Source organism: Ptychodera flava, chromosome 6, assembly GCF_041260155.1.
Source record: "Ptychodera flava strain L36383 chromosome 6, AS_Pfla_20210202, whole genome shotgun sequence".
Lineage (NCBI taxonomy): Eukaryota > Metazoa > Hemichordata > Enteropneusta > Ptychoderidae > Ptychodera > Ptychodera flava.
In genome coordinates, this window is record NC_091933.1 from 43746812 (window position 1) to 43762678 (window position 15867).

Sequence of the window (15867 nt, forward strand, 5' to 3'; positions counted from 1 at the left end):
ACAAATTAAAACTTAGCGCTGATGCAAACAATGTCAGACTCTTAAAAACTTGATCAACACACAAACTCACAACAATTGAAAATTGCATGCTTAGCAAAGACTTAATATTAATTCAAACAACTCATTAGCCCAACGGAATCCAACTGTTACACGATACAAACATGTACACCTGGAAAAAATGACACTTATAAAATGACTCAAGATATACTTCTTGTATTTTGTAATAGTTGGATTCTGTGTTTGGATTAATTGTAAGTCTTTGCTAAAGCATGCAGTTTTCAGATTTTTGTGAGTTTGTGTCCATAAAGTTCTATGAATCTGACATTGTTTGCAATAGTGCTAAGTTTCAATTTGTGTGTATTACGACATTTTTTATTTCGGTCATATCATTTTTTCTGGTTTTTTATTAGCTTTGTTGTGTTTATTGTATTTTGCTGTTATGTGTGATTACTTCTTGCCTATCATCTAGGGGATCTTATCAAGATGCACCCATCCATAAGAAGGGAGTTCAGTCTAAATTAAAAACTAAAGATTTTGAACACGTCTTTTTTTAACAGTAAACATTACAGATTACATGCTTTGACACTGTAGAGTGTCCATCCTTACAAATTACGAAAATGCCGCACACAGATGAATTCAATGTTATATTTAGAAAGAGAATATATCATTCAGAAGACTAACATTCATTAACAGTCATCATATACAGAAAAATCAAATTTTTTTAAAAATGAATGTCCAAGGAGTTAACAGTTTTTTCTTGATAGTTTCCTAGTGCTAAAAACTATACCAAAACCGTTATTTATATTAGAAGCTATTAAGCCATGGGGCATTAATATGGCAGCCATATTTAATTTATGCAAATTATCAAAGGGCCTTTGTAAAAATTGAGCCACTAAAAGTGTTTCTTCATACCCCAGAAAAATATTAAAACTTTAAAATCAAAGAAATAGCTTGTATAATGCGTGGTATATAACCGACAATGTCCTTTGTAGGAATGTTGGCCACCATGTTGGAATTATGCAAATTAGCAAATTACCTGTGCAAATAATAGCATCTCGAAAATCGTTTGTCCATGCCAAAGAAATATACTTTTAACTTTAAAATCACTGAAATAGCTTGTTTAATACGTGGTATATGACCGAAAATGTCTTTTGTAGGAATGTTGGCCGCCATATTGGAATTATGCAAATTAATGAAGTACCTATAAGGAACATTATACCTCCAAAATAATTCCCTGGGCCAAATTACTATTGTCAGACTTTGAAATCACTGAAATAGCTTGTTTAACATGTGATATATAGCAAATTATGTTATTTTGTTGGATGGTTGGCCGCCATATTTGATTTATGCAAATTAGACATATTTCCCCAAGGTGGATTCGAGTAAACTTTTAATATGTTGTTCTGGGTACCTCTCAGAAATGCATTTGAAGAAAATAATTCTGTTGCAATTTGTGGTGGGTCTAACCCTATTTTGACTGGACTAGTAACGCGTCAGCGCGTACCGGACCAATGCACATCGTCGTGGGCGCCCCCGTCCCTCAGAGTCCAGTTTTTACTCTCTGCGGGACGTTCCCTCAGAGTCCCATATTTTACACAGTGCGGGACGTCCCTCAGAGTGCCATAAATTACAGTTTGCGTGTCCCGCACTTTGTCCCTCACTCCTCCGTTTTTGATACCTCGAAATACCTCAATATCGATCATAAATACTCAAAGTCACTTTATGTCAATTTGTGACACAGATATCCTTGCTTGACAAGAGTAGATGTATATGCTCAGTGTCTGCTGTGCCTATAAGAAGAGTGCATTCATACTGAATACAGTCAATACTGTCTCAGTATATAGCCACATTTAACAGTGTTCACCTGTCTGTAGTGGTCACTTTGTCACTTTGTGGCAGTCCCGTAACATTTGACATGCTAAATGCCCTCCACAGAACAGTCACTTCTTTGATGTGGTCAGTGGCCACATGTAGTTGCTCCAATTTGTTAGAAAACCAGTGTATAATGTTCAGCATATCTGACTTTACATGGCCTTTGTCAAAAAATGTTCAGACTGGAAAGAAAGAAATAAGTGTATTTTGACAGATTTTACGTCTGCATTACCCAGCTTTCAGAAAGTAAATCATATTATGATATTCAACATATTTATGAGATGGAATTTTATTATTACTGATATCTTTTCCCAAATTCACCACTCAGCACACCATCCATGCTGAAAGTAAGGCCACACCCACCCTCTACAAAAAAGGCCCCCGCCCCCCCCCCCCCCCCCCCCCCACCCACCCCCCCCCCCCCTCCCCCCCCCCCACCCCCCCCCCCCCCCCCCCCAATATACTGGTCACCTCTTCTTAGTCCCTTGAGAGACCACTATACTCAGGTTTAACTGTATCTGCATTACTGTACAAGCTACTAATGACATGTACATGTATGTATGTACATTCATGTAGGCCATGTGCAAGGCCTTTAAGTGGTTTTTTGTACACAGGTACTTAGTCTTGCTCAAATTCTGATCTGTAGTACTTGAATTGAATACTGGAGACATATGTAATCCCACTGCTACAAATTCTGCTGAAAACTCTCCTGATACTTACAGATTGAAGAATCTTGTTCAATTTTGCAAATGTATTGACTACATCTCCCGTACAACTCCCTGTACATTCAGATAGCTGTGTATTTCAGTTTCTGAAAACCCAGAGCTACAAGACAAGGTCTGACTTAGTCAATCGATTTGATTTTGAAATGAGAAACTTGCTGAAAACAGAAATCCAGCAAGAGATGTGTGTGACAGTGGGACATGAAGAAATGGATTCATGTCAAACAATATCCTGTTGTGATTGGCTGTAATTTGTCGGCAGTACCTTAATTCCTTCCCTGACAAGTATCAATAAATCTGAATTTATATGTCATACAAGCGAACAAAAATCTCTACAACACAACTAAATAAGATTATTATTGACAAAATTAAAAATGTGTTTATTTCTGGATAGAAAATAGAATTGTACGATTATCTGAGTCTGAATAATAATAAGAAGAATAAACTTTGAACTTACAGAAGATTTAAACGTGAATTTGGTTTAGAACCTTAATGAAATTTAAAAACATGGAGTTATGTATATGTAATAGTCTTTTCAGAATTTGGACTAAAGTGACCTCATGACAATTGCCTCAAAAAATAAAATGTTTCCCCTTGACAACACAACTTGTGATGTCTGAGGGCTGACAAATTCCATTGGAGATGAATTGTATTTTGTGATTGAGCGTGAAAAATGTTGACATGACAAAAATGCATTATTTGAGGAAGCTAATAAACGTATTTTTTATTTTCACAAACTTACGCAGGAAGAAAAGTTTTGTGATTAAAAAAAATAAAGTGTCGAAGATGCCATTTCTAGCATACTGAATTTTCTTACACATTACCAAAGTTGACCTTCCCAAAATACAGCAAAATAATAAAATGGAAAAGCTAAAATGTTTAGCTGTCGTACAATTTATTATTATATACATATAGTCATCAGTATCACCAATGTATTATGTTAGAGGATTGGTTTTCGAAGAACTGCAAAAATTTGTACCCAAGAATGTGCAAAACACAATATTGGAATTCTTTTTTCAAAGAGAAACCCAATACTTCTGATGTTAAAAAGCAGTATCTTTGAGTTCCTGTAGTAATTGTTACAAGCAACATCCTATTAAATTTATCGTATTAGAATATCAACAATACAATACCTTTGTGTGGTTTTTATGTCCCAAGAAAGGCATATATCAAAATATACGGATAGTTGTCCACCTGCCCCCATGAATCCATATAATGCATCACAATGATATGTCATTAGATATAATTATCTGATGCTACTGAAATTGCAATTTTTGGCCATTTTATTAGTACCTGTTTATTTTACAGTGGTTTATGTTTTTCCAAATCATAAATTTTGTACCGTTGACAGGAGTGTAATCTTGAAGGAAATGATCTCTCACAGGGCTACTAACGGTCATTTTGTGTGAAATTAAGTCCTGAAATATCTGTAAATCAAAAGAAAAAAATTGCTATCAAAAGATACTGCTTTCAGCTGATTTCATGATCCATTTACAGAAGATGATTTCTTCTGTGTTTATAAGTTTAAACAAAACGGCATTCATCTCCGAACCAGTATTTCTATACGTTGTGTTATTTTAAATTCAAAAGTTACTGTTTACATTTGAACTTTGTCATGTTGTCTCTTTCCAGGTGCTTTCCTCATTCCATACATTATCTGTATGGTATTTGCCGGCATCCCTCTATTTTTCCTTGAGGTATCCTTGGGACAGTTCATGAGTAGAGGTGGAATTTTATGCTGGAAAATATGTCCAATATTTCAAGGTAATTACTTTCCTTTTGTGTAGATACTTAAAGTTTATTAAGAAAACTTGTAGGCAATGTAGGCAGGGCAAAAAAAACTATCTCATTTACTTTCATCAGTGTTGTTTGCTACCTTGCCAAATATGTAATTATCTCCATGGATTTTTTTCAAGAAAATAACAGCACACATGGGAGGAGAATGCTGGTTATCTTTCTCGATAGAGAGATATTACACTTATTAAAAATCATTTTCTTTCTTCCATTAATTTGTTGTGAGTTCTTTGATATACGGTATGCATGATTAATGTATTCGGCATGGTGTAGATTTCACATTTGTTGTGAAGTGCCTATACATATAAAAAGTATAGATTACAAACTGATAAGCACTTAATGACATTCTCATCTCGTCTCATCAAAATATCCGATAAAATCTGATTTGAGATGCAGTTCTAGCTGCAGTTTCATTTCCTTTTGTAATTGTGAGTGATGACTCTGGCAAGAATGCTACTTTGTTCAGTCGTACAGTGTTTCTATGTTTTTCTAATGCACAGAAAGAATATTAAGATGGATCAATAAATTGAACCAGATTTGATTCAAAAATCCATTGATATTCTAGTGTTTGGAAGTCTAATCACTTGTACTATGTGGTTTCTTCTGAGAAATTATCATTTATCCTCTAATTTTCTTCTGTTGAATGCTAAAAACCAAACTGTCAGTAGTTTATTTTATTCTTTACCAAATGTACAAAAACATAGACCTGGTGTAATTTGACAAACTGTTGATGTTTGCGAAATCATTCCCTTAACGATAACAAGTAACTTTCTTGTAAGTGAAAGCCAGAATTAACGTTTTTTCTCCGCTTTGCTATCTCTGACAGGTATTGGCTTTGCAACAACGTTAATCATGTCATTTTGCAATATGTATTACATCATTATCCTGACATGGGCCTTTTACTACATGTTCATGGGTTTCACCAGCGTTTTGCCGTGGTCTCACTGCAACAATGATTGGAATACAGACAACTGCACGACCAATTTCACCAACGTGGATGAAAACTCCTCACTGGTTGCACCCGTTGTAGAATTCTGGAAGTAAGCATTTCAGCCATCAGAAAAATGTGTTAATAGTATTAATCCTTTGAGCACCAAAGTCAATATTTGTCGCCCCTATATGATGTACCCAATCAATTTTTTTCAGATTTTTGCCAAAATTTTGATAAAAAACTGTAGCCAATGAAACGTTATGTCTATTTAGTCCAAAATTATCAAAAAAATTCAAAAAAATTGGTAAAATGTTGCACTAATATTTTGATTGGAAAAATTACAGCACTCAAAGGGTTAATTAATATGGATGTAAATTTACACGTGGCTTCCAAGGACCAGAGATACAAAAAGCGCGTAAAAAATATTTAATTATTGGTTCATGTTTTCAGTTGTTGCAATATTTCTTTGCATGTCTCATTATTGCTAGGTTTGTAAAAAAACCCAGCTAATTTAATGTATAATATAGAGATTTTAGTGAGCATAATGAAATTGCCAAAAGTAATGGTCAGAAAAGCTGATAATTTATGTCCAAATATTAAAAGTTTGTTCAAATATAGCCAACCATTAGCCTTGGTACTTGTTTCATATTGGATAGTCTCAGCCACATCACATGGTTGCAATTACTCTGATGGCAAAAATGTGATTGCTATCTGTGTCAAATTCTGAAGTCCAGTGTCACAGTGTTCTTTTCAAGTCTGAGCAGTGTAAATTCCAGGCAGTCTATCTAGAGCAAAGTGTGGATTTTGTGGATAGAAAGAAAGATCTTCGTGTTGATTGTTGTGTACACACATTTCCTAACAATTGAATCAGAAAATCAGTTGTGGCTGCTCAGATACTGAACTATCCTAGCTACATCGACCTGGCACTGCATGCAATGGCATTACATTTAAAAGATTTGAAAGATTTGAACTGCATTGCATGATGGGAGATACAGACTTGACCTAAGTTCAGCTACAGAGTTGACCTCAAAGTGCATTCTGAGCATTGTGGATACAGAGTTGAACCCACTCAACATTGCATGGCACTGCATTATGGGCTGTAGAGTTGACCCATGCAACATTGCATGGCACTGCATTATGGGCTGTGGAGCTGACCCAACATTGCATAGCATTGCAGATGCTGCATACAGAAACATAGATGTAAATGTTAAGCAATACTGCTTGACTGCTCAGAACTGCTAGGTTTGAACTTATCTAGAACCTCTCTGTACTTTTCACGATAATACCCTGAAACTTGTCTACCATCGGGCTATAATTTTTAACTAAAGCCACAAAACTGCTTGTTTAAGTGGTGAAAGGACCCCAGGTCTTTAACTAAAGCCACAAAACTGCTTGTTTAAGTGGTGAAAGGACCCCAGTCAGGAAAAGTTATGTCATAAGCATAGCACCCCATTAACAAGTCAACACTAACTGTCCCTCTTATGATTGGTTATATGAGTGCCATGGGATTTACTTAATTCTTATAAGTTATACACTACGCCCAGTAAGGGCACTTAATTTAATCAGAGCCCTGGGTACTGATCATATTTACACAATGAACTTCTGCCGAATGAGTGACATGTGGTCAAGAGTTATGTAATTCTACCATAGAGAGGTTCTGGACAGATTTGAACAGATGCCTGGAGCCCAGTTATTTGTAATTGTACAAAGCAGTGTCACGTCTGTTGAACAAATGGTTTGTGAAGTTTCAGGGGGATGTGTCAGTCATATGTTCCTGTTGTGATCGATGCAAATTGTTATTATGCACAATTTCATCACCATCGAAGGGCTGTTTGTTTCAGTAGTGGGTTAATTGTTAAAAGCAAATGTTTGAAAAGCATAAAGTCCACATGATTCAAGCACCACTTGTTAAGTCCAAGTCTTACTTTTGATTGTGTGTAAAATTGCTGGCTGTTTTCAGATACAATGTTCTTTAGGCTAGAATGCAATTTCTTCATTACAAATTGATATATTAAGACGTTTTTCAGTTCAAAAGTGTCTAAATATTTCTTTAACCTCGCATCAATATCCGTCCACAGAAATATCCCAAGACTCCCAGCTACGTTGCATAAAAATTTCAGGCCAGTTTATAACCCTTGATTAAGAATGATTGAAGATGCAATAAAGACAGATTTCATTAATGTAATGGGTCGCGCTGTGTACCACTTTTGGTATTGGCGTTGTACTGATAAGTAATTAAAAAAGACACAGTAGACTTCCTGAAAGCCAGCGTTTGTACTTGTAAGGAATTCAATTTCTTGAAAAGAAACATTTTCCATTGATTTTGGGTGAAATTGCTAAAGTTAATGGTCGTATCTTCCTGTTCTCTGCTTGCAGCAACAAAGCCCTTGGAATCACAGATGATATTACCAATGCAGGTGGTATGAGATGGGAGTTGGTAGGATGTCTTGCATTGTCATGGGTGGTTGTCTATTTCTGTATCTTCAAAGGAGTCAAATCAACCGGCAAGGTGAGCTCTCCTTCCATTTCCTCTAAATTGCTATATTTATCCCAGCTTGATGTATCTGCAAAGGCATATTATAGTTTGTTAGTCCCCACGGACACGTCCGGGGGGGACCTATAGGTTTGGTCATGTCCGTGCGTGCATCCGTGCATCCGTCCGTTCGCGCAGATATCTCGAGAGATGCCCAGGTCAATTCTTTCAAACTTTGCAAAAGAATAGTACCCTACCTCATACAGATGCACGTTGATTTGTTTAATGCGATCAAATTTGGCCGTGTTAGAGGACTTTTTAGTTTACATCTCCATAGACTCCCATGTATAAGGCAGCTCTCCATAGACTCCCATGTATAAGCACAGGGTACTCAGGAGCCATTAATGTTAATAAAGAAATATGAAAAATATTATTATTAATAAAAATATGAAAATTGTAATCATCATCATCATCATCATCATCATTCAGCATCATTGGTAGTGTTGAATTCTTAACAAAGTTTGCCCGCCTCAACTAAAGTACTCTTCCTTATTATAACTCAAGGGATGCAAATACTGATCCGTTCAAGTCAGTTTTACTCACCAAAAAAGTAACTAAATCAGCATCTGAATGGCGAAAATTTCCCACCTGAGGCAAGCACCCATTTGGCATATTACACTTTTCTGGCCCATACTTTACCTGGCAACATTTGCAAAACAAGAAAATCGGTAGTTTCCGCGATGCACTCACCATTATTTGTCGTAAAATTCTTGTGGCACCTCGCGCGAGTACCAACGTCAGCAAGCATTTGAATCTGACCAATCACGTAGCCTGTATCCTGCGCTCTGGCTCAACATTACGTCATGATTTTCAACTCGCCAGGCTAGCCTCATCCCAAAATAGAATTTATGACACTACCTACGCCAACCATTTTCCATCTCGTCGATGTCGATTCTGCAGAAACACCTTGTCGTAAAATGTTCATCAGCCTATGATAGTATTTTAAAGGAAACAATTATATAGAATAAAGTTATCTACGGTTAAATTTATTTTCAATATATACATGTATCCAAAGATCGTACAAGCCAGTTTTTGAATTTTGAAAACATTGGATACCCGGAAGATCTGTCCCACAGAACCAAAGCAAATATTACCTAGCAATGGCTTATAACCAATCTTTGCATACCAGATTCTGGTAAGTAATGACGATGTTTATTTCTTTTACGAAAATTTCGTAAAAACTTGTACAAAAAGAACTGTTGGGACACACGGGCCATGTACCGAACATGTGTGTATGTGCATCGCCGGGGAGGGGGGGGGGGGAGTTGTGTGTTATATTTGATCGCAGCTAGGATACAGGCTACGTGATTGGTCAGAATCAAATGCTTGCTGACGTTGGTACTCGCGCGAGGTGCCACAAGAATTTTACTACGAATAATGGTGAGTGCATCGCAGAAACTACCGATTTTCTTGTTTTGCAAATGTTATCACTGAGGTAAAGTATGGGCCAGAAAAGTGTAATATGCCAAACGGGAGCTTGCCTCAGGTGGGAATTTCGCCATTCAGATGCTGATTTAGTTACTTTTTTGGCGAGTAAACTGACTTGAACGGATCAGTATTTGCATCCCTTGAGTTATAATAAGGAAGAGTACTTTAGTTGAGGCGGGCAAACTTTGTTAAGAATTCAACACTGCCAATGATGCTGAATGATGATGATGATGATGACGATGATAACAATTTTCATATTTCATATTTTTATTATTAATAATTTCATATTTTTTATATTTATTTATTAATAATAATATTTTTCATATTTCTTTATTAACATTAATGGCTCCTGAGTACCCTGTGGTATAAAGCCAAGAAAATAAAAATTTAGTTTCTCATCGTAGTCATATTGCAAAAGGATGCAGTGACACAGTTTTTAGTCCCCACAAATAAAGTCCAGGGGGCTTATAGATTGGGACATGTCCGTCTGTGAGTCCATCCGTGAGTCCATCCGTTCACGCAGATATCTCAGACACTTTGACAAAATGTCATGTGACCTTGGTGACCTTTGACCTCAAATATACATATTTGTCCACAACTCAGTAACCACAAGTGCCAAACCTTTCATATATGGTATGATGGGACACCTTATGACGCCACATATTGTACCTCATTAATTATGCACATATCTAATTTTGAGCGAGCCAATAGAGCTAGAGGTCTGATTTTGGGTACATAGGGATAACTTAGCAATACAATTTTTTTGACAAAATGTCATGTGACCTTGGTGACCTTTGACCTCAAATATATATATTTGTCCATAACTCGGTAACCACAAGTGCTAAACCTTTCATATATGGTATGATGGGACACCTTATGACACCACATATTGTACCTCATTAATTATGTGCATATCTAATTTTGAGCAAGCCAATAGAGCTAGAGGTCTGATTTTGGGTACATAGGGATAACTTAGCGATACAATTTTTTTGACAAAATGTCATGTGACCTCAATGACCTTTGACCTCAAATATACATATTTGTCCATAACTCAGTAACCACAAGTGCTACACCCTTCATATTTAGTATGATGGGACACCTTATGACGCCACATATTGTACCTCATTAATTATGTGCATATCTAATTCTGAGCGAGCCAATAGAACTATAGGTCTGATTTTTGATATATAGGGATAACTTAGCAATACAATTTTTTTGACAAAATGTCATGTCACCTTGGTGACCTTTGATGTCAAATATACATATTTGTCCATAACTCAGTAACCACAAGTGCTACACCTTTCATATATGGTATGATGGGACACCTTATGACACTACATATTGTAACTCATTAATTATGACATATCTAATTTTGAACGAGCCAATAGGGCTGGAGGTCTGCTTTTTGGTGTATAGGGATAACTTAGCAATACAATTTTTTGACAAAATGTCACGTGACCTCAATGACCTTTGACCTCAAATATACATATTTGTCCATAACTCAGTAACCACAAGTGCTACACCCTTCATATTTGGTATGATGGGACACCTTATGACGCCACATATTGTACCTCATTAATTATGCACATATCTAATTCTGAGCAAGCCAATAGAGCTGGATGTCTGATTTTTTGGTATATAGGGATAACTATAGGATAGAAATTTTTTGACAAAATGTCATGTGACCTCGATAACCTTTTACCTTAAATATACGTTTATGTCAATAAATAAATAACCACAAGTGCTATGTCCTTTATATTTAGTAGGATGGGAGACCTTATGACAACACACGCTTTACTTCATTAATTATGCACATATCTAATTCTGGGCAAGCCATAGAGCTCGAGTCTGAATTTTGGCATATAGGGATTAATTAGCAATACAGTTTTTTTTCCAAAATGTCACGTGACCTTGATGACCTTTGACCTTGATTATACATATATATGCATAACTCAGTAACCACAAGTTCTATACGCTTCAATTTTGATAGGATATTAGACCTTAAGATGTCACATCTTGTACCTCATTTATTATGCACATATGTATTTCTTGGCTGGCCAATACAGCTAGAGGTCTGATCTTTTTTCCTGATTTAGAACCATAACTTAGACATGCCTCTTGTTATAAATTGGGAAAAATGACATAAACCTATGTGCCCATACATCTGAACATATACACTCCAGTGATACTTCTTAATGACCAGATTTCCCTGCCCCATCAAGACTAATACTCCTATTACAAGTGGGGACTGTCATTGTCAATGACTTGTTTTATTTTTAGTGTGTTTTGCCCACAACATACTTGCATGCAAATGGCTTTCTTTTCTCTCACATTAAATACACATATTATTGCCTGTATTATTGCCGGCTGCTTTCTCACAGGCTTGGATGGACAATGATGTAAAATTATCATGTACACTACATCTCCTTTTCTTTCTCTGTTGTTTATGATAATTTGTCCAAATACAATGTATAGGTATGCACAAAGAGAACTCAGCTGTTGTTGAGATTTAATGAGGTGATTTGTTTCTGATTGTGATATTGGCATGATAAGCAGTGATTATAGAGTTTTCAGATGATCTGCTCTTTGTAGGCTATAAAAGTCACGTTTCCTGACACTGATAATTTACTCACTGTCTTTTACCATACTTGACAAAATATTGCTGGGCTTTAAAGGGACATAAGCTGTAACTTGTGGCAAGTTTTTAAGTATTCCGCTTCTGTATATCAACTACCGTGTTTGATCCTAATCCATTTGTCGTGCTGAAATTTTGAGTATTCTTTTTGTCAACACAGCTTGTATGTGTGTAGTGATCATTGTTTATTGTTTACAAATGAATTCTAGTCCGGACTTGAATACAATTTTCAACAATAACAATTTAGGTTGTACTCATATAGGTTGTGTTGATAAGCTAAATGCTTGCCATTAAATTACAGTGAGGGGTTCAATGCAAAAAGTGTAGGGAAACCACAAAAAAAGTTCTGGAAAAATAGCCAAAAGATACAGCTTATGGAGCTTTAAATGGCAAAAATGTCTTTTAGCTTACTTATTTACAGTGGCGAGCCACGCAGGTTTGACATAGAGCTGCAAAATGGATATGGATAAGGTTGTAGTATATATTACCTTCTTTGTTCCTAAATGTACACCACTTGTTTTGCTTCACTAGCGGCAGGTTATCAAAGACAAAAACAATAAACACTACACAAACTCTTTTCATTACACTCAACCAGTTTCCTAATTACCTACAGGCCTGTCTTATCAGTTAAAGCTGTTTACCAATTAATAAAATCTTAGAACCCATTTGAAATTACAAAGCCCCAGACAGATTGAAAAGAGTTAGTGTAGTGTTTACTATTTTTATCTCTGAGAATATTCTATAAGTGAAGCAATATTTGAAACAAGCGATGTACATTTAGGAACAAAGTAGGTAGGTAATATGCTACAACCTAAGGCTTATCAATATTCAGCTCTACTTAAACACTCGCCACTGTAACAAATCTTGAGTTAAAATGCTTGTGTAGGCTGCTTTTACAGTTACTGTTGACATATTTGAACAGTGTCTTGATCTTTCCATACTGAATTATCTGAAGTACCGGTAATTAGTTAGATAAACAGATAACTTAAGGTGCCTCAATTGCATGTTAAAATACTCCCTGTGATCTTGAGGGGTTGAAGATGGGTTTACAAAGTTTGTGTAGGATCTGCAAGGGTTTTGTACACAATTTCTAGGAGTGTTTGGTGTATGTACAAAAGGGGAAGGTACAACAAAGTTTGCTATCTGGGTCTGTAAAAGCAATAAAATTTGACTTATTTCAGTTCATATCTGATCAAATAAGCACTATCAATCAACAGATTGATACCTCAGATGTTTAGTTTCCAAGTTTGATAAATGCTAATCCTGATTAGTTCCATTTTTAACAAAAAAACTACTGGTTACTCACAGTTCAATGCTTTTAGATAATTACATGCGCAACAACAGCTGAAAAGGTTTTGGGGCAAAAATTGTGCCTTAGTATAAATCTGCTACTATCCTGGCTCACACATTAAAACTTGGGCATTAAATAAGAGTTATAAGTGGTATACATAGACACTTTATTCAACTGTAAACAGTGGAATGTACCATATGGGGTTTGTGATCTAGAAGTTAAAAGCATGCCAACCTTCAGGTATATCTGCGTATACCACATTTGATACTCCAAGCACCTAGGGGTTGGTGGGTTGTCACCTTGCTTGTCAAGTTCACATGCCTGTTTGATTAGCTTTGAATACATCACTAGGACTTTGTAAGACATATTCAATAAAAGTATCCTTATTGCATCCAATCTACAGCTAGAATGAGTATTCTTTTGGTGATAAATGTTCTGATAGCTGATGTTTCTTTTGCTTTGTGTTTGGATTGCAGTGGCAGTATCAAAAGTAAATTTCATCGGCCGTGTATTAAATATGTAATTTCTAAATGCAAGATATATCTGGACTTCAATGTTCATCAACACATGTACTTTCCATTCTTTCTCAAAGCGTTCTCTTTCCTTGCTAGTTTACAATTATGTTTTCCTCACCCTAGCCTAGACCCTATTCGTCGCTTTCAGCCTTTGTCCAAGGCCAAAAGCGACGGATAGGGTCTAGGCTATCCTTACCCGTGACTGGTACATTTTATTTTGTGGATCTTTGGCTTCCATCATTTTGATTTCATTATAATCGTGTTCCTTTTGTGTTTAGTTCAGTTTTATCAGCCTTGGAAGTACAGATGAGGAAGTTAATGAGTGCCAGTCTGAGCCCATGCACTTCTGTTTGTTAAAATACTTCTATAAACTTTTGAATAAACCTCTGTCGGTCAATCTACTGTAGCCTAGATTCTATTCGTCCGCTTGCCTCCGTACCTCCCACCCACTCCCGTCTAGTCTCTTGAGCAGTATTTCAAGCTAGAGTTGTAAAAACTGCTCATTTGAATGTCAATGGTCGCCAACTGAGACCGTGACGTCACATCTACCGATCTACCGCTTACGGGTAGTTTTCGTAGTTTTTAAGTAAATGAAGACATTGTTGTGATCGCAAACCCTGTCCGAACATCCCTTGTGCTCACGCGGATCGTCCGACACAGGTTTCAGGTACCAATTTGCTGATTTGTACACGTTATCGCTGCGGTCCCGATCGGCACCGCAAATCTCCACTTTTTTGCGCAGGCGTTTGTATGGCGGAGGTGGGAGGCGGCGTAGCCAAAGCCGGACACTCTCGCCATACTCGTTGGGCTAGCGGACGAGTAGAATCTAGGCTAATTTACTGCCATGCATAGTTCAAAGATCATGGCATTGCCCAGTGCACCCACCTGTTTTCAATAAAAGTAAAAATGTAACTGTATTAACCAAATTCTTCTGGATCTTACACTGATGAAGTTGTGAAACTTGTAACATTGGGAAAGGGGTTGCTTGACGACTAAGGGGTCAAACTTTTGGTGTTGGATAGCGGTTCCCTCAAACACTAGATTAACAGCAGTTTTTGACCTTTATGATAAAATGTTTTTCTCCACATACAGTCAATTATTTTTACTTTGTTTAGTCCACAATTTTTTTTAAACAATTAAAAAAACACAATCATGGGGCAATAGAACTTTTGAACATTATGTTTAATGTATAGTTATGTACATCTGTGGAGCTTGACCATCATTGGCAGTTTTTTGAGATACAGTGTCAGTAACATTTGTACTTTACAGATCAAGTTTCATCGTTCTGTGTAAGTCGTTAGTTACTACAACCACAGAAGGAAATGGAAGAAAATACACTTTGACTAAAAGAATAAAAGGATAATAGCTAATGTATGGAAATTTAGCCAGCATATGAATAGGATTGTCACAGTGACTGTATAGACATATCAGATCAACCAAGCCATCAACATTTGCAAATTTGCCGCTGTAGCTGTTTTCAATTACTGGGCAGCTTCCTTCTGTACTTGCACTGGCCAGAATTAGTGAAACAAGTATGTGATCAGGGGGAAACAGACATGATCAAATCACTGAGATTGTATGTCTTCAAGAATTAGGTACGTGAGGTTGCTGATATGCAAACCTCATCTGACTTGCTGCCAATTTTCAGGATAAATCTGGTGAGCTGAGATAGCAGTTCAGAAGAAAGAGTTCACCATAGGGGACAATGTTGTTGATTTCATGTGTAACTTGAGGATAACCAGATGTGATTTTCTGATAATGTGCTTTCAGAAAAAAACATGCAATACATATACGACTTGGATTCTTGGAAAGGGTGTTATATCATGTGTTTAATGTCATACACCCTGTGGATTGATTATTATGTTAGTGATTAATTGTTATCATGGTTGTGGATGGACACTGTAGAGGGTCCAGGGGTATGTTCAAATTTGTCTGGTATCAAGTCATTTGAAACTTAAAATTGTGCTCATGTTCAAATTTGTCCGGTATCAAGTCATTTGAAACTTAAAAATTGTGACTCATGTTGAGTGAGAGTATCGTATTTTTTAATGATACAAAAACTTAGGAATACACAAAAGTCATAGAGTGACTGATGAAAAAAAACACAATGCGGTCTTTTAGTTTCGGCACATGAGATACTTTCAAA

General features: G+C 36.5%; 1 protein-coding gene across 2 annotated transcripts in view; it reads left to right on the forward strand.

The window, feature by feature from the left end:
* LOC139135909 (sodium- and chloride-dependent GABA transporter 2-like) overlaps positions 1-15867 on the forward strand; it is a 65266-nt gene that overhangs the window by 26664 nt on the left and 22735 nt on the right. For both annotated transcript variants that reach the window (XM_070703686.1, XM_070703685.1), the window contains exons 2-4: positions 4227-4358; positions 5215-5428; positions 7696-7828. In XM_070703686.1, the coding sequence (XP_070559787.1) occupies positions 4227-4358; positions 5215-5428; positions 7696-7828 (479 nt within the window). The remainder of the gene's footprint in view (positions 1-4226; positions 4359-5214; positions 5429-7695; positions 7829-15867) is intronic.